Source organism: Ambystoma mexicanum, chromosome 12, assembly GCF_040938575.1.
Source record: "Ambystoma mexicanum isolate Mex_15411 chromosome 12, UKY_AmexF1_1, whole genome shotgun sequence".
Lineage (NCBI taxonomy): Eukaryota > Metazoa > Chordata > Amphibia > Caudata > Ambystomatidae > Ambystoma > Ambystoma mexicanum.
In genome coordinates, this window is record NC_090936.1 from 537,079,602 (window position 1) to 537,105,031 (window position 25,430).

The window sequence follows — 25,430 nt, forward strand, 5'->3', positions numbered from 1 at the left end:
CATGGTTACCTCCAACCTTCTAATGAGGCCCTTACTCTTTTTCCTTGCACAAGTCCTACATCCATTAGGTCTGGCACCTAGATTCATGTTTCTTCTACTAACAATGACATTCTAACAAGACTTCGTAGTGCTGCTGATGGTGGGATTGAAACCCTTTTTTCCCAGCTCCATCGTGCTCACATGCTGGCAGTTTCAATGACAATGATGTGTGTTTTTATATAGCGCTTTACTCCAAAGCACTTTACAGAGAACATATTTACATACAATATCACACAACCGAAGTTGGTACTCATTTATCGACCTCAAAGCGATGAAAGGCTGAGTTGGCCTAGCCGGGATTCGGGCCTGCAGCTCACGCTCAGATCGCAGCAGCGCATGTTCAACCCACTGAGCTATCTTACCGGCATAGCTGATCTATTTTACCGGGATGAGTAACATAATTTCCTTCCATGGCCTTTCCATTGCCATCACAGCAATGGTACATATCACACATCATCTGTCCAAAAGACCATGGTAGAGAGTTTTTGGAAATAACTAGACATCAGCACACACAATGGAAATTGTCATCATTGTGATGTACAGAAATGAAATGAAAAAGTGAGAAATGTATTGGCAAGAGTAGGCTTTCCACACAGTGAAACACAATTGCACATCTGCAAATGGAACTACACAGTCTGGTGTGATGCTTAATGGCATTTTGTGTCCATCCGACATCCACGCTGCATTAAACACAAGGTCCATTCTAGCTGATGTTGGAATCTGTGGTATCTCCCTCTACATTGCTTTTTGTCATTCCATCCCCCTCTTCTTCCCCCCCATCATCTTCCCTGAAGACCTTCTTTAGGGCTCGCTCCAGATATTCACGTACCCCGTGCATGTTGTGCCTTCCCACCAAAAAGTAGATGAAGGGGTTGGCGCTGCTGTTTACTGAAATACACAGATAGCTTACAAAGAAGAAGGCCCCGGCATGGAAACTGGATGGCAGAACCTTCAAGTAAGTCAGAAGCCAAAGCACCCTCACCGGTGCAACTGAAATTAGGAACACAATGACCGAGGCCACGATGACGACAAAGAGCTTCGGTGGTTGGCCTCTCTTGGAGGTCCTTTGTATCTTGATGACCAGGATCACGCTGGATGCGATCATTATCGGGATAGTTATCAGGAAGGTTAAGACTGACAGGAATGTCTGAATGGCTGTACATCGCTCTGATCCTCTACTAAATGTTTCCGGGGGACATGCAAGGTTGTCCACCAGGGTCACCAGACCGGAGAGACCCCACAGGAAGACACAGACAACGACAGATTGGAGTTTTGGTCGGTTGCAACGATACCAAATGGGGTAAAAGACGGACAAACATCTCTCCACACTAATAGCAGTCAGCAGAAACATGTCTGCGGCATTTCCAAAATCCGAAAATATCTCCATCCCAAATAAAACGTTCCTCGGGTTGGATATTTTTTCTCCGGGATGCACGAAAAGAACAATTGTGACGCACATTGTAATGGAGATGCAGATGAGGTAGATCAGGTCGGCCACAGCGAGGTTGAGGATATAGACCGTGTACTTGGTTCTCTTGATCCTAAAGCCAAGGTACCAGACGACCAAACTGTTTCCGATCATTCCCAGGAAGGAGATGATCAAAACAAAGCTGGCAGCAATGATGAAACTGTTCATGGAGTAGGTTTGAGAATTGTCTGTCCCGTTCAGCTTCCCTGCACCAGTGGTGTTAAAGGACACGTTTCCAAACTCGGCCATGGCGAGATATTCTGAAGGCCCTTTTGGAAAGAAGAAAATACACATATTACAAATATGTTAATTTCAATTGATGTAAGATCTTTGCAGATCAAAGAACATAATATTGACAGAAATACTGTAAGACGGATGCGGTATCCCTACATATTATCCCCACCAAAAATATCGCCGTACCATATGGTCATTTGTCTCGCCAGAGGCAATATTTTTTGGGGGGATAATCTGTGGGCGTGGGGGTTGCGGTGGTGTCCCCCGCCCATTTAAAAATAATGCAGGGGTGGCAGGGGTGTCCCCCGCAGGGTCCATGGCTCAATACCGCCGCAAAAAATATGGCGATATTTTTGTATCGGGATATTTTTGCGGGGATATTAACACATGGAACCACGGATGCTATTGTAAAGAGGCTATTTGCTGAAAAGGGAACAGCTGTCTAGAAAGGGATTCTACAAAGTGATGTCCTCGGAACCATCAGCTGTGACCTTTTAATTTTTTATATCATACATCAGGATGTTATAAATGTAAAGAAAAGCATGATAAGAACACATTTATTTCAGATTAATGTATCTCGTAGTTCTATGTTGCATAGCACCTATAGTGTATGTCATTTCATGTGTACTATCTTCTGCTTAAGCTTTAATGCAAATGAGTCCTTTCAAACAGTTGGGTCAGACACAGCCAGGACAAAGAGAAACAAATTCTTTAAGCTTTGCAAGATATGCACAATTAAAATCTGGGAAACTGTTATACTGCTTACATGGTATCACCGCAGGTTTTGAGCATTTGGGATACGTGCTAATGCTGTGATGCAATGTGAAGGCTGCCAAGGGAGTGTAGGTTCACTGTTTTGTATGAATGTCCTGGCAGGCTGTGCAAGTCAATAGCAATAGCACTGAAGTGGAGATGCTCTGCTGTGATGAAGCATCTTTCTAGGAACTAACAGCTGCTGGTGGCCACACAGTCACAGGTTTCTGGTGCACATTAAATAATAGTGGATGAATGTGGGGTTTTCTAAAGGGAAATGTGTAACTTTGAAATGTCATCTTAAGCAGACTTCTATTGAGCTGTCTGCTTTCAGGAGGAGCCCAGTCTGGTCGCACAGAGCAAGATTAATTTTGTCCTGTCTCTTTCTTTTTCAAATTTCTGCATCATTATTCTGGCCATGTCCTGACTTCTGGCGATGCGCAGACCACCAGAGATGGTGGTATCAGGTAATATTATCCCCACCAATAATATCGCCATATATATGGTCATGGGGTTAGGCCAAAGGCCGTATTATTGGTGGGATAATTCATGGGGCAAATGGGACTGGAGGTTGCGGGGGTGTCCCCCACTCCCTTTTAAAAAATATGGGGGTTGCCGGAGTCTCCCACGCAGGTTGCATGGCTTAATATCACAACAAAAATATGTCGATATGTCTGTGGGGCTATTAACACATGGAACCGAGATGGTGACATTTACGGCTAGGAAGGAGTGAGCATTCATGGTGATAGCTTTGTATATATTGCAGCTGGATTAGGAAGGGTAGAGAATGATGTTGGATGAGTGTGGGACATGCGTGGTTGTATTTGTGTGGGACTTTGATGAGTTGGGCTGAGGTGTGGAGGATACTGCACACGGCTGCTAGCGTGGTGGTGGAAGGGCTGTTGAGCATGGCATTACCTTGGTACAGGTGAGATTGGACCAAGACCCGTGCGGCGGACCTGAAACTGGGGTTTTATAGGAAGAGCTTTAACAGGGGGGATAGTTTATATCCTTCTTTCGGAAATATTTTCTGCTATGTGTGTTTTGAAGGGGAAGTGGCTGTCTATGGCACTTGAAGCAGGGTGCTAGTTGTGGAGTGTATCCCTCTAGGATCATGGCAGGTCAGGATTCTATCTTGGCAGAGTTCAGTGTGCGGTAGTTAGTGAACACTCAGGTCTAGACCAGGGTGAATTAGGCCCTGAGTACCTGAATATTTTTAATGGATGATATTTCCAGCTAGGGTTGTGTATCATCTGCTCTTTGGTGGATGTGGATTATGTGGCTCTCGAGGAGGGATCCCAGGAGCTTCAAATAGAGATTGCATGTCATGGCTGAGAGGATGGATCCCTTAGCGACTTCACAGGTTACGGTCAGGGGTGGTGAATTCGAGGAATTGGTCAAGACAAGCTGGTAATCTTCTAGGTAGCAACTGAATCCATGGGTGAAGTTAAACTCTGATTCCCATACAGGTGTGCATCATGTTGCTGAGCGATCAAAGACTACCGCCAGATGGGTGTCTGCCGTCAAAGATATGGCCTGCATTGTCTATCACTGGTTTGTTAGTTACCTAATTTTCTACTGTCTGAACTGAGATATATTTCACTGATGATTATAATGAAACTGCAACCCATGCCAAGACTTGTTTTTCCTCTATCCCAGTTGATCATGGATAATATTTTACTAATTCAAAATCTGTAAGGCGTTTCCTGGAACTGTAAATACTGTGACAAAGCAAAAGGCATCATCACTTCTCAAAAGGGGGGTACTTCTTATAAGGTTAGGGATGGCCATTTGGAGAGAGCGCGGTATATTCAGCTACCACCACCCTCTTACACACACACACACCATCTACAACAATGTACAGATTGCCTGTTTAGGGTTGAAGAATCTCTCCCTTAAAATTAGACTGGGATGAGGATGAAGCCAACCTTCCTAGGGAAATCCCTATTGCCAAATACTGAGACGAAGAAGATCTATGGTGATCCGTACGAGAATAACCTTGTCAATGCTATGATGGGGAGGAGGTTTGGAGAGGCAAAGAATACATCTGAGGACCGTGGTGAACTGCCTAGTAGTTGGGAGCTCCCCAGTGGTCATTGGGAATATACATTAGAAGAAGGATTTACAAACAGGGCATGCCCTCAATGAGTAGACGAGAGAGTCTGGGTGGAGCAGGAGGAGAGCATGGCAAACCAGGATGCTGAGGCCAGACAGGACTGCGCGGAGCAGGTCCAGCCTGGACGGACCGCTCGAGAAAAAGGCAAGAGTGGGAAGCTGAAGCTGAGACTCGCACTTCCTCTTAAACCTTGAGGGGACTCTGTTCCCCAGTTGGATGGAGTGCAGACAAGGATTTAGAATCCTTAATCTGATTGGAGCAAGGAAAAGTGGGCATTAGGGAGACACTTTTTAAGCCTATCAAGCCTGCCCGCTTTGGAATTGCCCTTTTGCAAAGCCCTTGAGTTGATTAGCATTTCTGTGGATAATAAGAGAACATCCCTGGGAATCTGAAACTAACATTTAATAATGCCACACAGATGAAAATGTAATGGGCCCTGCAACGTTGTCTACATAGCAAGGAAGGTAAGCGTCTGCCCATTACTCTATATGATCTCTTTGTGTATGTTCCGCATATTCCAACCAACCTATTGCTCAAACCCTCCCACCTTAGCATGACTCCATATTTCAGTACTAGCCCCCTCCCACCTACGGATGCTCATCCAATCGCTAACTCCGAACAAATACACTACCATAACTGTCCTGGTACTCTCAAGAACCTTTGTAGGCCATACCAAGACCAGCAAAGTCCACAACGGAACAATTTAATGTTGCCATAGTGCACTGACTCTGCCTATCACTTTTAAACATTAAACAGTGTACTGCAAGCTGATTTCAGCATACTATACTCGCGTGCGTATGCTTACTCATCTTATAGACTGCATCATCTGTGCTTGCAAAATACTGAACTATTTACTCGCAATAACCTGCTGATTGACACTATTTGCCTGAAATCGCAATAGCCTATTACTGAATATTGAATGATTAACTTGCAATAACCTGCTGATTGACACTATTTGCCTGAAATTGTAAATTAATCTACTAATCTAGAAGCAAGCCTACTCTGATTGCACCTGCCCCACTCCCACTACACTAGTCCACTGCACATCTGTATCGGCCTACCTTGTTACACATATTGGGTGTCACACCGTTTGGTACCACTGCATCTGAATACTATAACACAGAATGTATGATATCACCCTTTACCTAACGGCTCTTATAATTACATTGTCACCAACTGCCGGCCTGACAATCCGAAATATGTTACAAATTACAATGACAAGTAACTCCTGCACGACAACAAAACTATCCAAGCCTATTGTCCTACCTAACCACCCACCCAGAACCAATGTCCCGTGCAACCTCACACACAGGAACCTTAAACTAGGTTCAAGATTATCGAAATTATTTGAACCGCTAGCTAGGCATTCAGTCTTCCACTCCAATCACAGTACTGAATCTAATATCATCCCAAAAATGATGAACCTTTCAAATTCTAATGCTATCCACAAGCTGAATTGTTCTAAACTAAATAAACATCAAACTATTTCAGTTCAACATCACAGTAAGCCTTTGTCTATCATAACATCAGTTCCACTTTCCTATCCACTCAAAGGAGCACTTACCAATGCAAGATCACTAGTAGCGCATGCTACAGAAATTGCTGACCTGATAGAAACAGAAAATTACGACTTCTTAGCCATCACCGAATTATGGCTGCATCAAGCAGCAGGACCAGCCTTGATGATTGCCATTCCAACTAACTGTACGATTTTTGGAGAAGACAGAGATGACGTCCGTGGTGCAGGTATAGCAATCGTAGCAAAGTCCAGCCTTGCAATGAGATTAGCAACCCCATTGCATGCTAACTCTTGTGAATCCCTAAGAGTCAAACGGCCCATCTCAGACTCACAAACTATCACTATTCATCTTATTTACTGACTTCCTGGCCCTATTGGCTCATTTGAGGAGGATATTTCCACGATCCTCTCGGACAACTTAAAAAACACATCACAGGTACTTCTACTAGGAGATATGAACCTGGGTTATAATGATCCCAAAGATGCACATGCTATGTCCATTGCAAATGTCCTCTCGGAGCTTGGCTTCTCACAAAAAGTAATTCAGCCTACCCATGACAAGGGAAGAACCCTCGACTGGGTGGCTGATTATAACTGCAACATCACCATCACCACTATTAGTCCACAGGTTTGGACTGGCCACTCGCTCATAGCCTTCACCCTAAACTCTAAAATTATTCAGACCCCAAACAACACTATAGGACCCCCCATGCTAACCAGAAATAAAAAAGACATAACCACAGACAGGCAACTACGACTGATACTCCCTACCTTAAATTCACTACCAGACACCCTAGACCCATCTACCCTAGTGAACGAATTCAATAAAGTTATGAGTGAAGAATTGGATACCATTGCCCCCTTAAAATTGAGAAAGAGTAAGCCAAAAATGCACCTAAATGCTTGGTTCACTCCCCACCTAAAATTTCTCCGAAAAGAAAAACGGAAAGTGAATCCATTTGGAGGTTAAAACCATCAGAGGAGAACAAAGCTAACCTCATTAGAATTTCCAAGAAATACAAAGCAGAAATACGGAGCACAAAAAAAGAAAGCTATGACAACAGGATCTTGCAAGCTAAATCAGGGATAAAGGAACTCTTCACAATATTAAAAGAAATAGAAAACCCCATCCCTGCACCGTATAACTGTATTAAGGACAAGACATGGTGCTCTGACATTCAGAAAGCACTCACTGACAAAAGTGCCACCCTCCAAGCAAAAATTGCCAAAAGAAAATTAAATGTACCGACAACCAAACCCCTAACTAGTAACCGATCCTACCAAAACCAGTACTCTGCTTCAACTTTAAAAAAAACTTGATATTAGAGGTTGAAAAAATAATACTTTCTCTCAAACCCTCTAACTGTTGAGGAGATCAATGTCCTGCCCAAATCATAAAAGACGCTGCAAGAGATCTTTCACCTTTTATCTCTAGGCTCATTAAGGCGTCATTTACCTCAGGCACCATCCCAAGTAAACTCAAGGAATCTTGGGTCCTCCCTCCACTAAAGAAACAAACACTTGACCCTGCCATACCCACAAACTACAGGCCAATTACAACAATGCCATTCCTCCTCAAGATACTTGACAGGGTGGCGTATCTGCAGTTTCAGAGCTTCTTGGAACAAAACCAACTCCTTGGTACCCGGCAATCATGTTTTAGACCTCAGCACAGGACCGGAACTGCACTCATTGACTTTAAGGTCCAGATTGATGAGCTAAGAGATCAGGGAAAATGTGCCCTTCTACTTCTCCTAGATCTCTCAGCAGCATTTTATATGGTGGACCATGCTGTTCTTTGTAACCATTTAGAATCAGCAGTGCACTTCTCCCAACAAGCCATAGCTTGGATCCAATCTTTCTTAAGTGAAAGAACAATGACAGTCTTCTCTACTACAGAAGCAGTTGATCCCATCCCCATTCTATGTGGTGTTCCCCAGGGTTCATGTGTCTCCCCCACATTGTATAAAATATTTACCAAGCCCCTTTTTGATGATCTGGACTGTCTTGGTGTCCCCTACACTAACTATGCAGATGACACTCAGATTCTCATCCCACTCACAGGGGATCGCAAACAGGATTTGGCCTTGGTGAATAGGATATATCTCATCATCCAGGCATGGATGGCACTTCATGGTCTATGCCTGAATGATGACAAAACGGAACTCATCATCCTGGGGACCACACCTAACATTAACAAACTGGGACACAAATATACCGCCTTTGATTTAGATGGCAACACAATTAAGGTGATGAAGGAGCTAAAAACACTAGGTTTCTACTTTGACTCCTGCCACACGGTGCAAAAACAAGTGAATGCCATGGCATCATCTACGGCTTACACCTGTAAACTCATCATATCTGCCAAACCGTTCCTCTCCACAAGTAGCTGTACCACACTGGCAAGAGCACTTGTGTTATCCAAGCTGGACTACTGTAATGCCCTCTACATTGGAGCTAATAAACACATTATTAAGAAAATTCAGAAACTCCAAAATAATGCCTTGAGAGCAGCGTTAGGATTGACCAAAAGAGACTACATATCAACAGCGAGGACACATACTAACTGGCTCTCTACCATTGACAAAATTAGACTCAATACCGCTTCATTACATATAAGTCCCTTAACAATACAGCACCCGCTACCTCTCAGAGAGGTTTAACAAAAGACTATCATTCGGACCCACCAGAGCGGCCTATGTTAACTGTCTGACAGTACCTTATTTCAAATGAGTCACCATTGCCGGGAATAGCTTCCCTGTCCCTAAGGGAGAAACAAACTTACCCACACTTAAGACTTAATTTTATCAATTGGTTGAAAACTAATGATTACTAAGCTAGATCAGACATAGGAGGTTTCTCCTCAACCGTCTGTCTATACTAGCCACTATTACCTAGGATGACCACTCTGTATTATCTCTTTGCTGATATCTCCTTGTATTATAGTGATACTCTGTAAACGCTGCCATTGTCTACATTGTACTTTTGCAATATGTAAATCAAAAAAATCCATGTACTGTAAAACCTGCTATGTTCTACTCTGTACTTCTTCATTATGTAAGTTAACAATTTTCCATGTACTGTAATATGTAACTATGTAAGCTTAAAATCTTCTTGTCCTTGTGCCCTGATACCTCCGGGTCTGGTGCGCGTTACAAATAAAACAAACAAACAAACAAATGACAATGAAATTGTACACAATGAATTAAATACCTTAGTTATAGAACATCCCAACAGTAGGACGCTTGTGTAGCCTGTAGCACAGCTGTGCAGTGAGCAGGTTGTGGAATATTGGAAAGAAAAGTGTCTTTGTTTTTGGTCCAGTCTTGGGTAGGTTTGCCTGTCTGTCTTTGCTGTTTACCGAGACTCTAGGAGATGATCAGTGGAATATAGTTTCTTCTTTTGCCCATCTAGTCTTAGGGCCTCATTAAACGGTATGCGGTAACCATGGCGCTTTTAGCGCCATGGTTGCCGCCGGTATTTTACCGTGTCCGCCTTGGTGGATGGCGGAATTACCGCCCTACTCCAAGGTGAGCGGGGGCGGTAATTCCCCATTCACCAAGGCACTTCCCCATTCCCATTTTTGCCCCCATAGGGCTCAATGGGAATGGGGAAGGAGTTAATTACGGAACCGCAGATTGCGGTACCCTAATTAGCACCAAGGTCCCTTTGCGGGCCCGTTCCTTAATGGCTGGTAAAACCAGCTGTTAAGGTTGGGTCCCGCAAAGGGACCTCGTAGTAAGGCGGTAAGGGTTTACCGGTACCGGTGCCCTTACCAGTACCGGTAAACCCTTACCACATTCTGTGTAATGAGGCTCTTAGTATTTATAATGTGCCTATACAGCAAGAGGTATTTCAAGGTGCGCAAGAGAAAGACCAAAGTCTTTGGCCCTCATTACGACCCTGGCGTTGGACCATGGTGCTAACAGCACCATGGTCCATGCCGGTAACTTACCGACTCCGCCATGGCGGAATGGGGAATTACTGCCCCATTCCGAGGTTGGCGGGGCGGTAATTCCCCATGCCGCCATGGCCCTTCCCCATTCCCATTTTTGCCCCATAGGGCTCAATGGGAATGGGGAAGGCGCAAAGTACGGTACCGCAAATTGCGGCACAGTACTTAGCACCAAGGTCCCTTTGCGGGTTGGTTTTTAACACCTGCAAAAAGCAGGCGTTAAAATCTCCAACCCGCAAAGGGACCTCGTAATCAGGCATTAAGTGGTTAACGGCACCGCCACCTTTTACGGAGCCGTTAACCCCTTAACGCCAGGGTTGTAATGAGGGCCTTTGTGGTAGAGCCAGCTGTCTACCGTCTGAGGGTCCTACCATTGAATAGGCTGTTGGCTGTCCATGGCTTTGATCTGCACAGCCATCTCAAGGAAAATGATGTCCTATTTCACTCTGGTTTTATAAGCCCACCTCATCCGAATGACAACCTCCTTCGTCTCCCTTTGCATAGAGATTAAACTGCTGTGATACAAGTGAATCGCTGTTCTTGACTCTAAGTAAAGGAACACTCGACCCCAGATTTAAGACTGTGAGAAGATCACCTTCGGTTCAGTAAGGCAAAGAACACCATGCTCTTTTAACATGCCTTCGGACACCACTCCAGGAGTGGAACTATAAACCCCCACAGAGCCTGAACTGGGATCCTACAAAAGATGGAATGCCAATACTAAGCTATATTGTTTGACTCAAGGTTTAGCAGAGAAGGACCCTAACCGCTTAATTTGCTTTCTCATTCCAATCATGCCCTTTTCTCCCTTGCCTACCACTCCTCACCGGTCTCTACCCCTTCTTCCCCCATAGTGCTAGGAAGCAGCAGCGGCTGAGATGTAGTATAGTGCAAATCACCAATAAATAAATACATAAATAATGTTTCCCAGTTTCAAAATGTTTTGTTTTATCTGGGTAGCAAAGGGTCTATATAGGATGTGGAAGCCTGGCAGGAGAGAACACAGTGAAGAATGTATAGGTTGATAAAAGCCTGTCAATGCTGGAGTGCCTAGGATGAGCTCCACACTCTGCTAATGGCAGATGTGGGAGATGTGGTATATAGTAGAGGGTCTGTGAGCTCTTGATATCTTGTTGATGCTGGCGTACTTCAGGCAGTACAGCTGCTGGCTGAAGGGCCGTGTGCAACATGGGGCATATAGGTGAAGGTCTATGGGTTGAGTTAATACTAATATGCCTTGTGTGAAAAGTCTAACCCTGTACATTGCTGATGTTAGGCGCAAGGATTCAGAACAAGGGTGCCCATTGACTGTGGTACCTGCAATGCTGATGGAATGGAGTTCAACTTCCATTGCTGAGAAGTGTAACTCCCACAAGACCCCATGCCCTGCCCATGGTAGGTATGAAAGATGGCGTAGAATAGGTTCATTGCTATGGATACTTCAATACTTATGGAATGTATTGCATATCCAGCTGCTGCAATTCTTCAATTAGAGCCCCATCCCCTACTGAGGGGGGGTGCGACAATGGTGCCGCGAGCAATGCCTTGACCTATGAAGGCTCTAGTACATCATATGCTGCTAGAGAATTTCATCACATAATAGGTGTGAAGATGGAGTGAAGAGCAGGTGGTTCCTGGACTGCTGCACACAGCGTCAGCATGACAGGGGCTCCAGGGATGCCCAGGCTGGACTTGAGAAGGCTGATTAGGGGGTTCCCCCCACTTTCTCGGACGTCTCAATCGATTGCTTCCAGAGTCAGGTGCAGCCCATTCCCAAAGTCTTATGCGCACGAGGCTCTCTGTGAAGCTTTGTGGACCCACGCATGGTTGACATTGTAGACACAGGAAACCACCAGCAGACTGGTTGCCTACCTTATTTGAGGCAGGTGGTGGTAAAAGAATTGAAACCTGTTTGATGCAGCATGTTTTCCATTGTTGTGCTCAGAGCTGTGTGCAATGGTTGCTCAATGCATAGTTCAGTGGCACTCCTTGTGTTTACCCTTCAACAATGGCTTCTTGTCCCATCATTCATTGCTGCCTCCTTCCTCCTGCACCTCTGTGTAGAACACATTCTCTATTGTTTTGCTCTGTCACCTGTTTTGGGATCCTGAACAGATGTGTTTGTTGTCTCAACTTCCTTATTTCACTAAAGGTCAGAGGCCACACCTCCGCCCCTCGTTCTTGAAAAGGAGAGAAGTGGTGCTTGCAGTAGTTCTAGCTATGCCAGTGCTCAGGACCAGGCCTAAGACGAAGAATCAAGGGCTGGCTCAATGCCAGGGTATCCCCTCACCCCACACACCCAAGTAGAGCCATGACTGGCCCTTCGTGCATCTTGAATCATCATGCGAGGCAATAAAGGAAGAACTAGAAGGATCCCGCAGCAAACCTCCTATCCACATAAGCAGGGCTACAGCCACTAGGTTATAAACAAAGAAATGACCACAAGGCTTTGGGCGCAGCAGAAGAGGCCAATCAACACGAACGGCCATCCTCATCACAAGTTCACACGTTGTTAACGGATACGATTTAATGGGAAGGACTTTTTGTCAAAAATAGCTTTGAACAAAATAAAATGTATTAAGCGTTATTTCTCAAAAACGCGATGGGCTTCATTACGAGTTCGGCGGCGCAGTAAAAAAGTGGCGTTCATTTTTGGGGCGGTAATGGAATGGAATTACCATTATTTTTACCACACTGCCGTATTCTGAGCCTGGCGAAAAAGTGCAGGATTTATCTCCAAAAAAAAGTAGGAGGTAAATCATCCACTTTTCCTCCAAAATTCAGTGGAATTACAGCAGCGGAATTACAGACCATAATTAAAGCAGCAGAATTACTGCAGCAGAATTACATCCATGGAATTACTGCAGTGAAATTACAGCAGTGGAATTACAGCAGCAGAATTACTGCAGCGGAATTACAGCAGCGGAATTACAGCAGGGGAATTACAGCAGGGGAATTACTGCAGCAGAATTACAGCATGGGAATTACTGCAGATGGTAATTCCACTAAAATACCCTGGAGTTCTATGGACTCCAAAAATGGGTATTTACCGATCTTCCATCACTCGTAATCCTGTGGTAAACCCAGAGGACCGGGTAGCGGTAACGATAAATGAGTTTGGCAATAATTTCGTGGATTTAACGCTGAATTGCTGCAAAGCTCGTAACGAGGCAGTACGACTTATATTTTTCTAATGTTTCAACATGCATTTTAAAAGGCACAAACATGCATATACATGAAGAAACCTAGGAAGTGATTTGATTCTCCAAATAATATGTTACTGATAGACACTTTAGACACATCACCAGGATAGACGCTGGAATGATTTATGTAAGGGGTGAATAACCTCATCACAAAGGAGAGAAAAGGGGAGAACTGTGAAACGGGGTGGTATGCAGGGCAGCACAACACAAAAAGAGCAGAGCAGAGACTGGTGTAAGAAAAAACATCACTTAAATTATAAAAATGAATTTTTACTAGCAACCTTTTTTATAGTGTCTTTCTACAAAACAAAAAAAGTTTTTTTCCCCAACCCATTTTTTTCATCAAAAGTAACCATTTAATGGAATGCTTTGAAACACAGCGGCAATTCAGTTTGTGGTAAGCCTTATTTTCATTAGAGGCTAACGAGCTTTATAAAGCCTGCAAATAAAGTGCTTAGTAAAATCTAGTTGTGAGATGACTACTCGCCTGTTAAGAATGTAGTATCACTGCTCAACTGTACTATATGGGATAGAGTCCCCACTACTGTATGTTACAAGGATATTGCAAGTCACAAAGAAGTGTTGCGCAGGACTAGAGGAACGAGGCCGAAGGCCAAGTTCCTTTATAAGGTCACGGGACTCTAAGGAGACTTGCAATATCATTCTTTTGATGTATGGTAGTGTGTATTTTATTTCTTATAATACATGGCCACATACAGGCATTCCCTTTAACACCTCATCGCATGCATAATATAATGTAAGAGATCTTCCACTTACTAATCCACATAATCAATATAGAATCTGTTTGGCTTTAAAAAAGGAAAAATGCAGCTCCTAATGTGTTGCAGAGAAAATGTTCAGTTAAATAAAATGTATTGAAAATAAGCTTTCATTTTTTAATTTTCAAAATAAGTAATAACATGCAGATTCCTGCTCACATTTGTTAAGCTCCAGCGTTGCACAAATGAAACCTTCCACCATAAACAGTTCCTTGTTAATGAATGGCTGTAAAGTGACTCAGAAAACTATTCTGCAAGCAAGGAATTTGAAAGCTTATCACAGCTTTAGTTAAGTGCTGGAGTGGCAGCTGGCATCTGTCTGATGGCTCAAGCATCATGCATTGTGACACCAGAACTGATGCGCAATAACTGATTACAGAGCAGGTGTCATTTTCTAATTACACGTCAGTTGTGATGTCACAACTAGCCTGCAATAAGAACATTATTTCTAGGTTTCTAAACAGATATTGCAGGTATTGCAGGCTACTGTATATTATACATGTATTACAGTTGGGTTGTGAGATCCCAATACCAGCTGCAGGAACTGCATGCCACCACCTGTCATTTCTCACTGATTGTAAGATATGGGCATGGCTGCTTTGTCCGGTATGTTTGCACACAAGGGGGCAGATTCGCAAAAATAGATGCCACCTATACACAGAACTGCGCATCTCTGAGTTGCACCACTTTAGAAAAGGAGCACAAAATAGGCCAGATACTACACAACTATTTTGGAGCAAGTGAGGAGATGGGCTAGGGCATCTCCTCACTTACACCCAAAAAAGGAGCAGCCCAATTTTTAAAGGGCATCTGACTGAGTGTGGCTGCTAGGAGCTGCACTTTTTTGATGCAAGTGAGGAGATGAGGTAGCGCATCTCCTCAGTTGCGCTAAAAAGATTTGAGAATCTGGGCCCTTGTCTTTTGCATTCAACACAGTCCCAAAACGTTTCAGTGGCTTGTACTATTCATATAACGTACAACTGGGGATTCTTTAACCCAAATGTAATTAGATATTTAATATTTAAGCAGTATTTTAAGCAATAAACCCAGAGTTGGCGGGGCATTACCTGAACCCAATATTGCCCCCTGGTGAGGGGTTATTACTCTTAGCATCCCAGCATGTTGTACCTGGATGTTAATAGATTTTTTTTCTAGTTGAGAAATTGCATGTTTTCTGTTGCTCAACTTTAAAAATATCCAAACCAAGATGGCCTGCCAAGGATTAGGGAAAAGGTAACTATACAGATTCCCTTCTCCCTTCCCATGGCGGTCACTGCCACGAAAGAGATACGCCAGGAACACTGAGGGACAAAGGAGAGCAAGGTAAGTTCCAGGGAGATGAGGGGGTGGGGGATGTGGAAATCGTGGTTGTGGTGAATGAGGCGAAAGGGAGTGCGGGAGAACACTTACCTAAATCCTGGCAGGAAGATGGTGGCCTCTGGCTTCTGAGGAAAAAGTGAAGACCCTGTTCCGAGCCTCCTGATTGGTTGGGATGCCGCCATACAACCCCCCACCCCCACCCTCTGCCGGGTGCTCATGATTCATATTGTAGAAAAGTCTAGATGTAGACAGACAGAAAAACGGGCACTTCAGTATTCCCCCCGATACAAGCTATCTCTTTTACTCTTTTTCATCTTGTGCCTGCCGCACAGAGAAAGGTGTGTGAAGTTGGATGTTTTCCTAAATTGCAGCACTGGTGAGAGAGTTTTTTGCTTTTTCCTTCTTGGTTGATCTAAATTTTTCCTCTAATGAGCCTTTATCTTTATACGGCTTAATAAGGGATATGAATCCTGCCTGTGCCCATAACAGATCCTAAGTCCCTCAGGGTTAGGGTAAACCAAAGAAACCCTGTTCCCAATGCTAATATCATCGTTCTATGGAGTCACATTAGGTGCCCTCATTTGGAGCATAAGGGGTACTGGCAACCAGCAATGCCCAATCACAGTGTGAAGAGCGACCTGGAGGTGGAATAACAGGGGTATTCCTCAGATCCCCCCCAATACCCCTTCTTCTGTTCTGTTATCAGAGGTACCTGTTGTATTGTTTTGTATTGTATTGAATTTGTCACACACTAATCCCAAAGGACCGGACAGGGCCTCCTGTATCTGTGCGCAGATTTTAGAGGCATGTACTTGACTACATAACCTGAGACTGATCAGCAGAAGGGAAAGGTTTTGAGCATTTTTTTGAATGACGTTAAGGTGTCCACCTTGTGTAGATCCTCCAGGAGCTTTTTCCACAATGTGGGGCCAATGATAGAAAAGCGTTTGTCATCCCTTGATAAGTAACAGGAGCGGGGAATTACCAATATTTTGCTATGCTTTGATCTTAAGCACCTTTCAGGCTGGTACCATGCCAATAGCCCAGTCAAGTAAGGGGGAACCATGTCGAGCCTGTACTTGAAAACCCAACAGAGGATTTTAAATTTTATCCTCTGCTTGACTGAGAGCCGCTTAAGTTCTCGCCAAAAGGGGGTGACAGATGTGGCTTTAGGTAACTGGAAAATGAGGTGTACTACTACTACCTTCAAAATCTTTTGCAGCCTTAATATTTAATATTTTGGTAAACCCGCGTATAAGACATTTCCATAAACAATATACAAATTAATGAGGATTCCAGTAAGCGAGCGCCAATTTTCATTGGGAATGAAGGGCATGTTTTTTTCAGTGATCAAAGAAGGACCAATGCAGCTATGGAGACTTCATCGATCTAAGACGAGAAAAACAAATCTCGATCCCATATGATCCCCAGATTTCTCACCTTTGCTTCGTAAGAGTTAGGAATCCCGAAAAGTTGAGGCGGTCTGAGTGGGTGATGAGGCTTATTTAGCAGTGATTTAGGGCCAAGGAGTAAAACCTCTGTTTTACTCAATTTACGCTGTAGGCCATTACCGGTCAACCATTGATGATCCTTGGCAAGACCTTTCAGCAGGGTGGAAGCAGGGCCAGAAACTTTAGCAAAGATTTGTGTAGCATCTGCATATGAATGATATTGTAGTTGAACCGTTTGTAAGATCTTCATCAGATGTTGCACATACAGATTAAATAGTAGTGGTGACGAAGGTGAGCCTTGAGGAACCCCACAATCTAACTTAATGGGATCTGATGTATAAGGGCCAAGGTTGACTATTCGTTCTCGGTCAGAGAGAAAGCTCTTGAACCAACTGAGGGTGACATCCCTCATTCCTGTTAGGCCTTGGAGCTGAGGAAGTAAGATGTCATGGATTTACAATGCCAAAGGCTGCACTAAGGTCCAACACGATCAATAGGGACATCTGGCCATCATCTGTCCTGGCCAAAACGTCATCACATACAGCAAGCAGAGCGGTCTCAGTGTTTCAATCTTGTTTCAATCAGGCTTGAGGCAAAAGCCTGATTGAAACAGGTCCAGAATTCAGTTCTTTTCTATGTAGCCTTTAAGTTGCAGGGTAACGATTTTCTCCACGGTCTTCACCATCCAAGAAGAGTTGGCTATTGGCCTGAAATTATTCAAGATAGCGGGATCCAAGGAAGGTTTCTTCAATAGTGCAGCAACGAGGACCTTCTTGAGTGAATTTGGAACGGTGCCTTGAGAAAATTATAGGTTACAAGCATGTGAGACCATTGGAGAAAATTGAGTTTCTAAATTACCTGCCAGTATGGCATCTAACTTAAGCTGCGCGAGTTTTACGTGCAGTAATGGGGCGTACTGAAACACTTGTGTATGAGCGCGATATAAATAAAATATCATATCATAGCAATAGGGCTAGGACGGCCTCAACCAAGGTTGCCTTTAATTGGAAAGGGAGCCTCTGAAGTGGATGTCTTTCACTTCGTTCTTGGCACAGCACCTTCAATGTAGGGTTAAATGCTATAGCATAGATCATTTTAGTCCTCCAGGTCCAACACCCTTGGGAAGACATTACAGTACCCAACCCACCCCAAGAGGCATCACTTTGCGAGCCTCAGCCTGCACTGCTGCCATGCCAGGGAAAAACAAGAACACAGATGCATGCAGCTCCTTAAGGTGGATCCGTGCAACATGTCTGTACTTCTCTTTAACTCAAAGACTGCGAATCGTGCTCCAAATCCATCTGGCGCCGGTACACATTCTCTAATTAAGACCAATTACCAACGTGCGGATAATCAAAGATTATTCATGAGAACCCTTATGGAAAGTAGCAAAACACATGAAAGGGAATATGAAGCAAAGGCGAGTAACCAGTCCCTTTCAGGGATGGGGCTAGGTTCCCGTCATTACCAATCAAGATACTTGTTAAGGAATCAGTATAGTCAGCAACACTAGAAAGGACCCTAGTGTTTTGCACTGTCAATAGTCAGGAGGAGGGTACCCTGATCAAGAAGACATCCAGGACAGAACCTTCTTTCCAATGATATATGTATTTCCAGAAGTGTTAAAGCCAAGCCCTTCAAGCCTAAGGGAGTATGATTGGTGAGGGAGAGAGGTTGCAGTACCGCTTGAGAGCATATACGACAACATGGAAGAAAGCAGATTGAGAGAAAGATTTAAGTCTGCTGCGGACTATATATCAGACTCTTGAAGAGAGCAGACTGAGAGAATTGAGAGAGAAAGCTTTGAGCCTGCTGAGGAGTATATCTCAGATTCTGGGAGAGAGCAGATGGAGAGAGCTGGTAGAGAAACCTAAAAGCATCTTGGGGTAAAATATTTTACATTTAGAGAGACCAGATTGAAAGAATTGAGGGAGAGAAAGCTGCATTGCGTCTAGGGGCTATATCTCAGACACTTGGAGAGACCAGATTGAGAAGAATGGAAGAGGCATTTATGAGCCTGCTGAGAATTATAGCAAGAACGCTGGGAAACACCAGATTAAGACAATTGACAGATTCACCTACAAGCCTGCTGAAAACTATTTTTCACACACTGGCAGAGACCAGATTTATAGAGAGGATCAAAAATACTACCAGATTTCTGAGGGATATACAGCAGACTGTGAGGTAGGCAAAACCAAGACACAGATATACAGAGAGGAAGGATAGCTCAGGGGCAACACGTCTGTCTTGGAAGCAAGACAACGCAGCGCAACACATGTTCGAATCCCAATTCCGCGCTTTTACTCTCGCTAGTATCAAGCGCGTTATGAATGAACAATGAATACAATTAAATTTGATGTGAAAAGTGTGTTAAGAGCTCCAAACACTGACCAGGAGACATTGGAGGTGGACGAACTGGGGCAGGTGGGTTATAATAACACATCCTGACCAAAATCCTAAGCAAGGGGGGAGAAATACTTGCTTGTTGGAGTGAGACTATCTATGCCTAGCACATGCCAGAAGGGGGAAAACTACTTGCGGGGTTGGATTTTGACATGGAATCGAGCTGCATGTAAAACCCCTGAGACTATGAGTGAACTTGGAAGCACGATGGACACTGTATGCAAGGAATGAAAACTAGATACGGACCTAAGGAAGACCAGAGTTCCCATAGTTAAGCCCTTGACATTTGAGTAGCCCCACTTGACACTTGTGTGAAACCAGTCTGTATTTGAAGTTTGTTGTCCCTAGGATTTATAGGCCATATCCACACCCATCCTGAGCAAGTTAATAAAGGCGTGAAGCCTGACTACTGCATTTTGTGTGTTGATCCCCCATAACATTGCACAGCTGGCTGTGTGGACTCCTCTACTTGATGTCATATGTTTGCATTTAATTATAGTGAGGTCCATACCAGGCAAGTATCGAGTCCAATAATCTAATATTGGATACTTTGAAAGAGGGGATACAGATGTTACGATTTAGGTCATGCCTTTGCCTTCTCAGGAGGTCAAGGGCTCCAGCTGCCAGAACCAGATATAGACGGAAGGTTTGGTGTCTGGATTGAACCATGAATCAACTTTTCAGGTAAAAGTCCAGAAAGATACCCCGGGGAGTATGACTATAGTAGTAGTCCCTACTGATTGAGTAAGTGCCCAAACTATTGAATGGATACATTCTCTTGTTTTGAAGTTTGCACAAGCCCCAAAAGTTCCTTTTTAACTGGAGCATCAGGAACTATATCTTGTGGGATCAGGGGATGAACGCCGACAAATCGAAGATCCTAATCCAAATAAAATTTGACGTATCTCTGCTGGACTTTCAGCTCTTCCAAAATTCCTTTCTGACTGCAAAACTCTTAGCACCTGCCTACATCAGCCTTTAGCAGTGGCAAGTGAAGAACCAGCGCCAAATCCTTCCTCACTTGTTTGGGGGTGGCCAGTTGAGGGGCAGGCCTTTAAGACTACCTGCCCTGAGATGTCTGTGAGTAATCCCTGCTCTAGTGCTGACCCGAGAAGGAATGTTTCTTTTTATTTATTTACATTTTTTAATTGTGCATTTGGTTATGAAACAACCTTTAAGCACATGGTTTAATAATACAATCAAACATAACACCATACACAATAGCACAATGCACAATATTAAAAATGAATCAATAAAATACCAACAATATTTCGCAAGACATTGCAGCATAGTCATAAAATAAAGCATCCACCAAATACAATCTAAAATATACCATAGCCTATCATTTAAGTCCGAATAGCAGCAGAGATTCCAAAGTGTCATGTTCATGATATTAAGTCCACTAAATGCAGTCTAAATAATTCATAGCCTATCAGTTAAATCCAAATAGCAGCAAATATTAGGTATACTATTATAATAAAATGCATGATATTAGGTAAATCATGCATACCAATTGCTAGCATGCTAATAATGACATTGGGTAAAAGGGCATTTTAAAAGGTTAGTGTGCACCCTTATTCTTATTTAGAAGGGTTTGATGCTAAAAGAAAATAAGCCCAAGCCCCCTTCCAAACATGAAATGCAGCAGCTGTAACCACAACAGACTCGGCACTATAAGTGCTACTCCAAAACTGGTCAGAATCAATAAACTCAACGTTAGTTGTGTAGTGTAAATAACTTTTTCAATACTGCATTCTCAATTTAGGACATGCAGTTAGAATATGTCGAGCAGTTTCTACAGTAAATTTGTAGAATCGACATAGCCTGTCTTCACAGAGCAAACCAGTCCATCTGCCTTTGTGTTCTGAAGTAGGTAGACTGTTAGATCGCAGGTAGATGATGAACCTTTGAACTTTGTAGCAAACATCATTTTGTGAGATAAGAGCACATGGTTTTCACACGAAAGCACTGGGTACAATATAGCTGGTACATCTTTTTCGTAGAGCGTTTAGCTATGTTAGAGACAATGGGCCTCATTACGAGGTCGGCCAACCTCGTAACACCGTTTCCGCCGCCTGATATCCCGGTGTCACCAGGATATTGCAAGTCCCGGCAGCCCGGGATGTCAGGTGGCAGGAACTGTATGTCCCCATTCCCGTGGAATCCCATTGGAATCCACGGGAATGGGGACACAGAAGCACCTGCACCGTTGCTAATGGTGGCAGTGCTTCTGTGAAAACCATGCCTGCAGGGGCCGGTGCTCCCAGTAGGTCAGACCTGCTGGGTGCACCGCCCCCTGCAGGCATTCTCGTAGTCTGGCAGTCCGGAAAGGGTGCTGGTACGTTGTTACCGGCACCCTTATTTCCTGGCTGCCAGACTTGGAATGAGGACCAATGTCCATTTCCCTGTTTTATTTTTTGTATATCTTTGCAGTATTTGGAATATCAGTCAACTACGCTAATGTGGTTTCTATTTACGCAAAATGATCGAAAGCTGTGGTACGTAGTTCACTAAGGAAAGGGTTCAAACTTGATCATTCGTATTGGCTAGCTAAAAGAACCATAAGAGTTTTCAGACAGAGAGGGTAAGATAAAGCTTGCAGCGCTGCACTACCCAGGAGGAGCGTAACGGGGAAAAACCAAGTTCGCACCTCAACTGGAACAGTACAAGGGGTGCCTCATATGGAGTGCAAGAGCTTTCCCTCGAATCTTTCTAGCCAGGTGATTTTAGACTTGGGGAGTACTGCCAAACCATATAAGATTCCCGGAACTATGCTAGTTTGATAAATCGTTACTAAGCCCTCAGTATTCTGGCCACCCTTTTTCCTAATGTATCTTTTTAATACCAACCACTTTTTAAGTATTCTGTAGATAATGAAATCACCATAAAAATGTCTGTCAGGACAAGTTATGATTGGGACACCTAAGTAAATGTATCTATCTACGGTTCCTAAGGGTCGAGAGTTAATGCACCACTGATTTTCGTTTCAGCTGTGACTATGATTTCTTTCAGCTTAGGAAAAGTGTATTAATAGAATGCTGTAGACCGATAGAAGTAAAATCCAACAGAACGGTATTGTCTGCATAGCCTATCCAAGCAATAGGAGTGCTGCCAATAGCAGGTGGAAAATTATGAGCAAAGCAAATCTCATGACCCATGTCAGCAACATAAAGATTATACAATGGGGGCGACAAAAAACGCATCCCTGTTTGAAGCCACGATTGGTACTAATACGATTGGTGATGACATATCACCTGCACAAAGGAAAAAGTAGAGAGTTCTGATTAAAGATGGGATTCAGGGGAAACCGTTAAAAGGGTTAGAATTATGGTCAAGCAGTTGAGGTGTCAGCCATACCGTACAAGTCAGTTTGGGGGTCAAATGATGATCTTAAAATGGCTTCTACTGGTGGGTTTCAAGGTTACAGATTAGACAAGCCTCAGATAAAGTAGGGTCTGGATAACGAGTTGGTTTGGTTGATGAGTATACTCAAGATTAATTTGCGGGATCCCTTGTTGCTGGGAACCAGTTTTCCATGCCACCTTTGTGTGGGTACAGGAGAACAACAATATTGACTTATCATATGTGTGAAAACAGGTTTCTTTTGTGAACATATTTGACGAATTTGATTGTACAGGATGTTCTTGTAAAACACACACTGACCACCACTCCAGGAAGCTTCCTGTAGCTCAACCTTTCGTATCTGCCAGATCTTAAAGTTTAATATTGGCTAACATCCCGCCATGGTCAATATTTACCTTGCTGATCAACCCGCCTTTTGTTTTGTGACCTCAATCTCTTCAATGTTGGCTCTATTACCTGTGCGGAGGTGCATTGTGTGACTTCCTTTTGTTTTGTGTCAAATTCCTCAACATAGGTGTAGGACTTGGCCACAGGCAAGCAATAAGTAATGACGGAGGCACCAAATGAGACCACACTCCTTGTTACACATCGCAAGGTGATCACTCAAGAAACGGGAAAAGCAATCAACTGGTACTGACACCAAGCACCACGCGCACCCATATATCTTGTAGTCGCAAAAGGGTTAACATTTCAGAACATTATCCAAAGGAAGGAATACTATCGATCACAAAAATGTTGCAGATCACGACTGCTCCATCCCAGCACAAAAGCGCTATCATTTTCCGCAGCACATGCCGTACAGAACTTCCCACCACACTGTCAGGAAGTCCCTTCACTCCTTGGTCCTTCTCTCAGAGACCTGCCAAGTGGTCTCTACACTCCTATAATTGTTAAGAAGTCTATATTCTCCTCCAAATAGTGATAGGGTTCTGTGCGCCTGCATGTGGCAGTGCTCCCTGCTTTCTTCACTGTAGCAGAGAGGGTATCTGGACTCTGAATTTGGCAGGGAGTCTTTTCTCCACAATGTGTAGCATTCGTCTCTGCTGGTTTGCGTGTACAATCTTCTCTTTTTAGGAATAGCAGGGTTTTCCTATGCCCCTAGAGGTAGCTAATAGGGCATGCTCTCTTCTGCATGGTAGGCATCACTGCTCTCGACAATGAGCTAGCAAGTGCCAGTTCCAGTGGAAGGTGGTCTTTTCTTTCCTTGATATGATAGGTGGGTGCTGTGGTCATCTCTCTGGCAAGAGTATGTGCTGTCATAATTGTGGCAGAGTTATTTGGTTTGTTTGGTGTGGCAAGCATTCTCTGCTATTCTTAGTGTGACAGGGGATCTCTGTTCTCCGTGGAGTTTCTTACGGTGTTACAGCTCTCCTAGTAGTAGGCCACCTGCAACTTGCAATAATATTACTTCCTTTTCATCAGGAGTTGAAAGGTATGATATGATATGATATTTTATTTGTATCGCGCTCCTACACAACTGTTTCAGAGCGCGACAAGGCAAGAGAGGGGAACAAGGGAAAACAAAAAAAAACGATCTTACTAGGCCCAGTGACATTGAGAACGCGCAAGTGCATAGGAGAAGGGAAGGGGAAAAGTGCATGGAAGGGGGTGAAGTGAAAAGTGTCGAGCAAAGGAAAAAAGATAAATAATGAAATATATAAATATTAAAGTTAACAAACAGTGATACTGCAGCCAACAAGTGGGTTGATGCAGCAGACAGGATAAGTGCAGATAAAAGAAAAGAAAAAAGGGGTGGGGGACTGTATGGTAACAGATACAGACCCAGTGCAGGGATTCCCTGGAGGCAGTGCGTGTGGGTGGCAGGGTGAGCAGGTACCTGTGCCCGGAAGACAGAGGGTAGGCCAGGTGCACGGTGCTGAGAGAGAAAAGATCAGCAGGGGAGAGGAGGGTTGAAGGCAGAAGCAAAGCGGAAGTTCTTGAGGTGCTTTCGGAACGTGAGATGGTTCTCCTCAAGGTTCAGAGTGGCAGGGAGGCTGTTCCAGAGAAAGGCCCCAGCCAAAGACAGAGATCTACCCGCAGCTTGTTTCTTCATAAAACGATTGACACTGAGGGAGTTAGAGGTAGAGGAGCAAAGCGATCAAGAGGGAAGGTATTTATGGAGGGGTAGCTGAAGGTATTTTGGACCCAGGCCCCGGAAAGCCTTTTGGACAATGCAGAGGGTTTTGAATTTAATCCTTGCGTCCACTGGGAGCCAGTGGAGAGATTTCAGGGCTGGAGAGATACGATCCCAGGGTTTCCGGCCAAGGACAAGTCTCGCAATCCTGTTCTGGATGTGTTGTAAAGGGCGGAGAGTAGAGGGCTGTTGCGATAGTCCAAACTTGAGAGAACCAGGGTTCGGGAGACATTGAACTGCTGGGGGAAGGAGAGGAAAGGCAGAGTACCTCTGAGGAGGTGAAGTTGGAAGTTTGACTTTTTAGAGACATCAGAGATGTGGGCAGAGGTAGAAAGCATGGAATCAAAGATGGCCCAGAGGTTCTCTACCTCGCAGGTGGTACTAGGAGTAGGACCAAGGGAGGCCGGCCAGAGAGTGAGGGGAAAGGAGGGTGACAGTGTGCCGATTAGAGGATCTCTGTCTTGCTGGCATTCAGGCAGAGATCATTGGTGTCACACCAACCCTGATTGGCAGTTAGGAAATCAGAGATGAGAGAAGGAGAAGAAGTGGCCGAGGGAAGCCTGAAAATTAGTTGAGTGTCGTCAGCATAGCACTGGAAATTGGAGCAGAAAATGTCAATGAATTGGGCGAGGGTTGGTAGGTATTGGTTGAGCAGCCAGGGCGAGAGGTTAGACCCCAGGGGAACACCACAGG

At 44.1% G+C, this 25,430-nt stretch overlaps 1 protein-coding gene across 1 annotated transcript in view; it reads right to left on the reverse strand.

The window, feature by feature from the left end:
- Positions 1 to 207: 207 nt before the first annotated feature.
- Positions 208 to 25,430, reverse strand: part of LOC138513752 (proto-oncogene Mas-like) — a 73,848-nt gene continuing 48,625 nt past the window's right edge. The window contains exon 2 of the mRNA XM_069628839.1: positions 208 to 1,776. Within this exon, the coding sequence (XP_069484940.1) occupies positions 743 to 1,756 (1,014 nt within the window). The 5' untranslated portion in view covers positions 1,757 to 1,776 and the 3' untranslated portion in view covers positions 208 to 742. The remainder of the gene's footprint in view (positions 1,777 to 25,430) is intronic.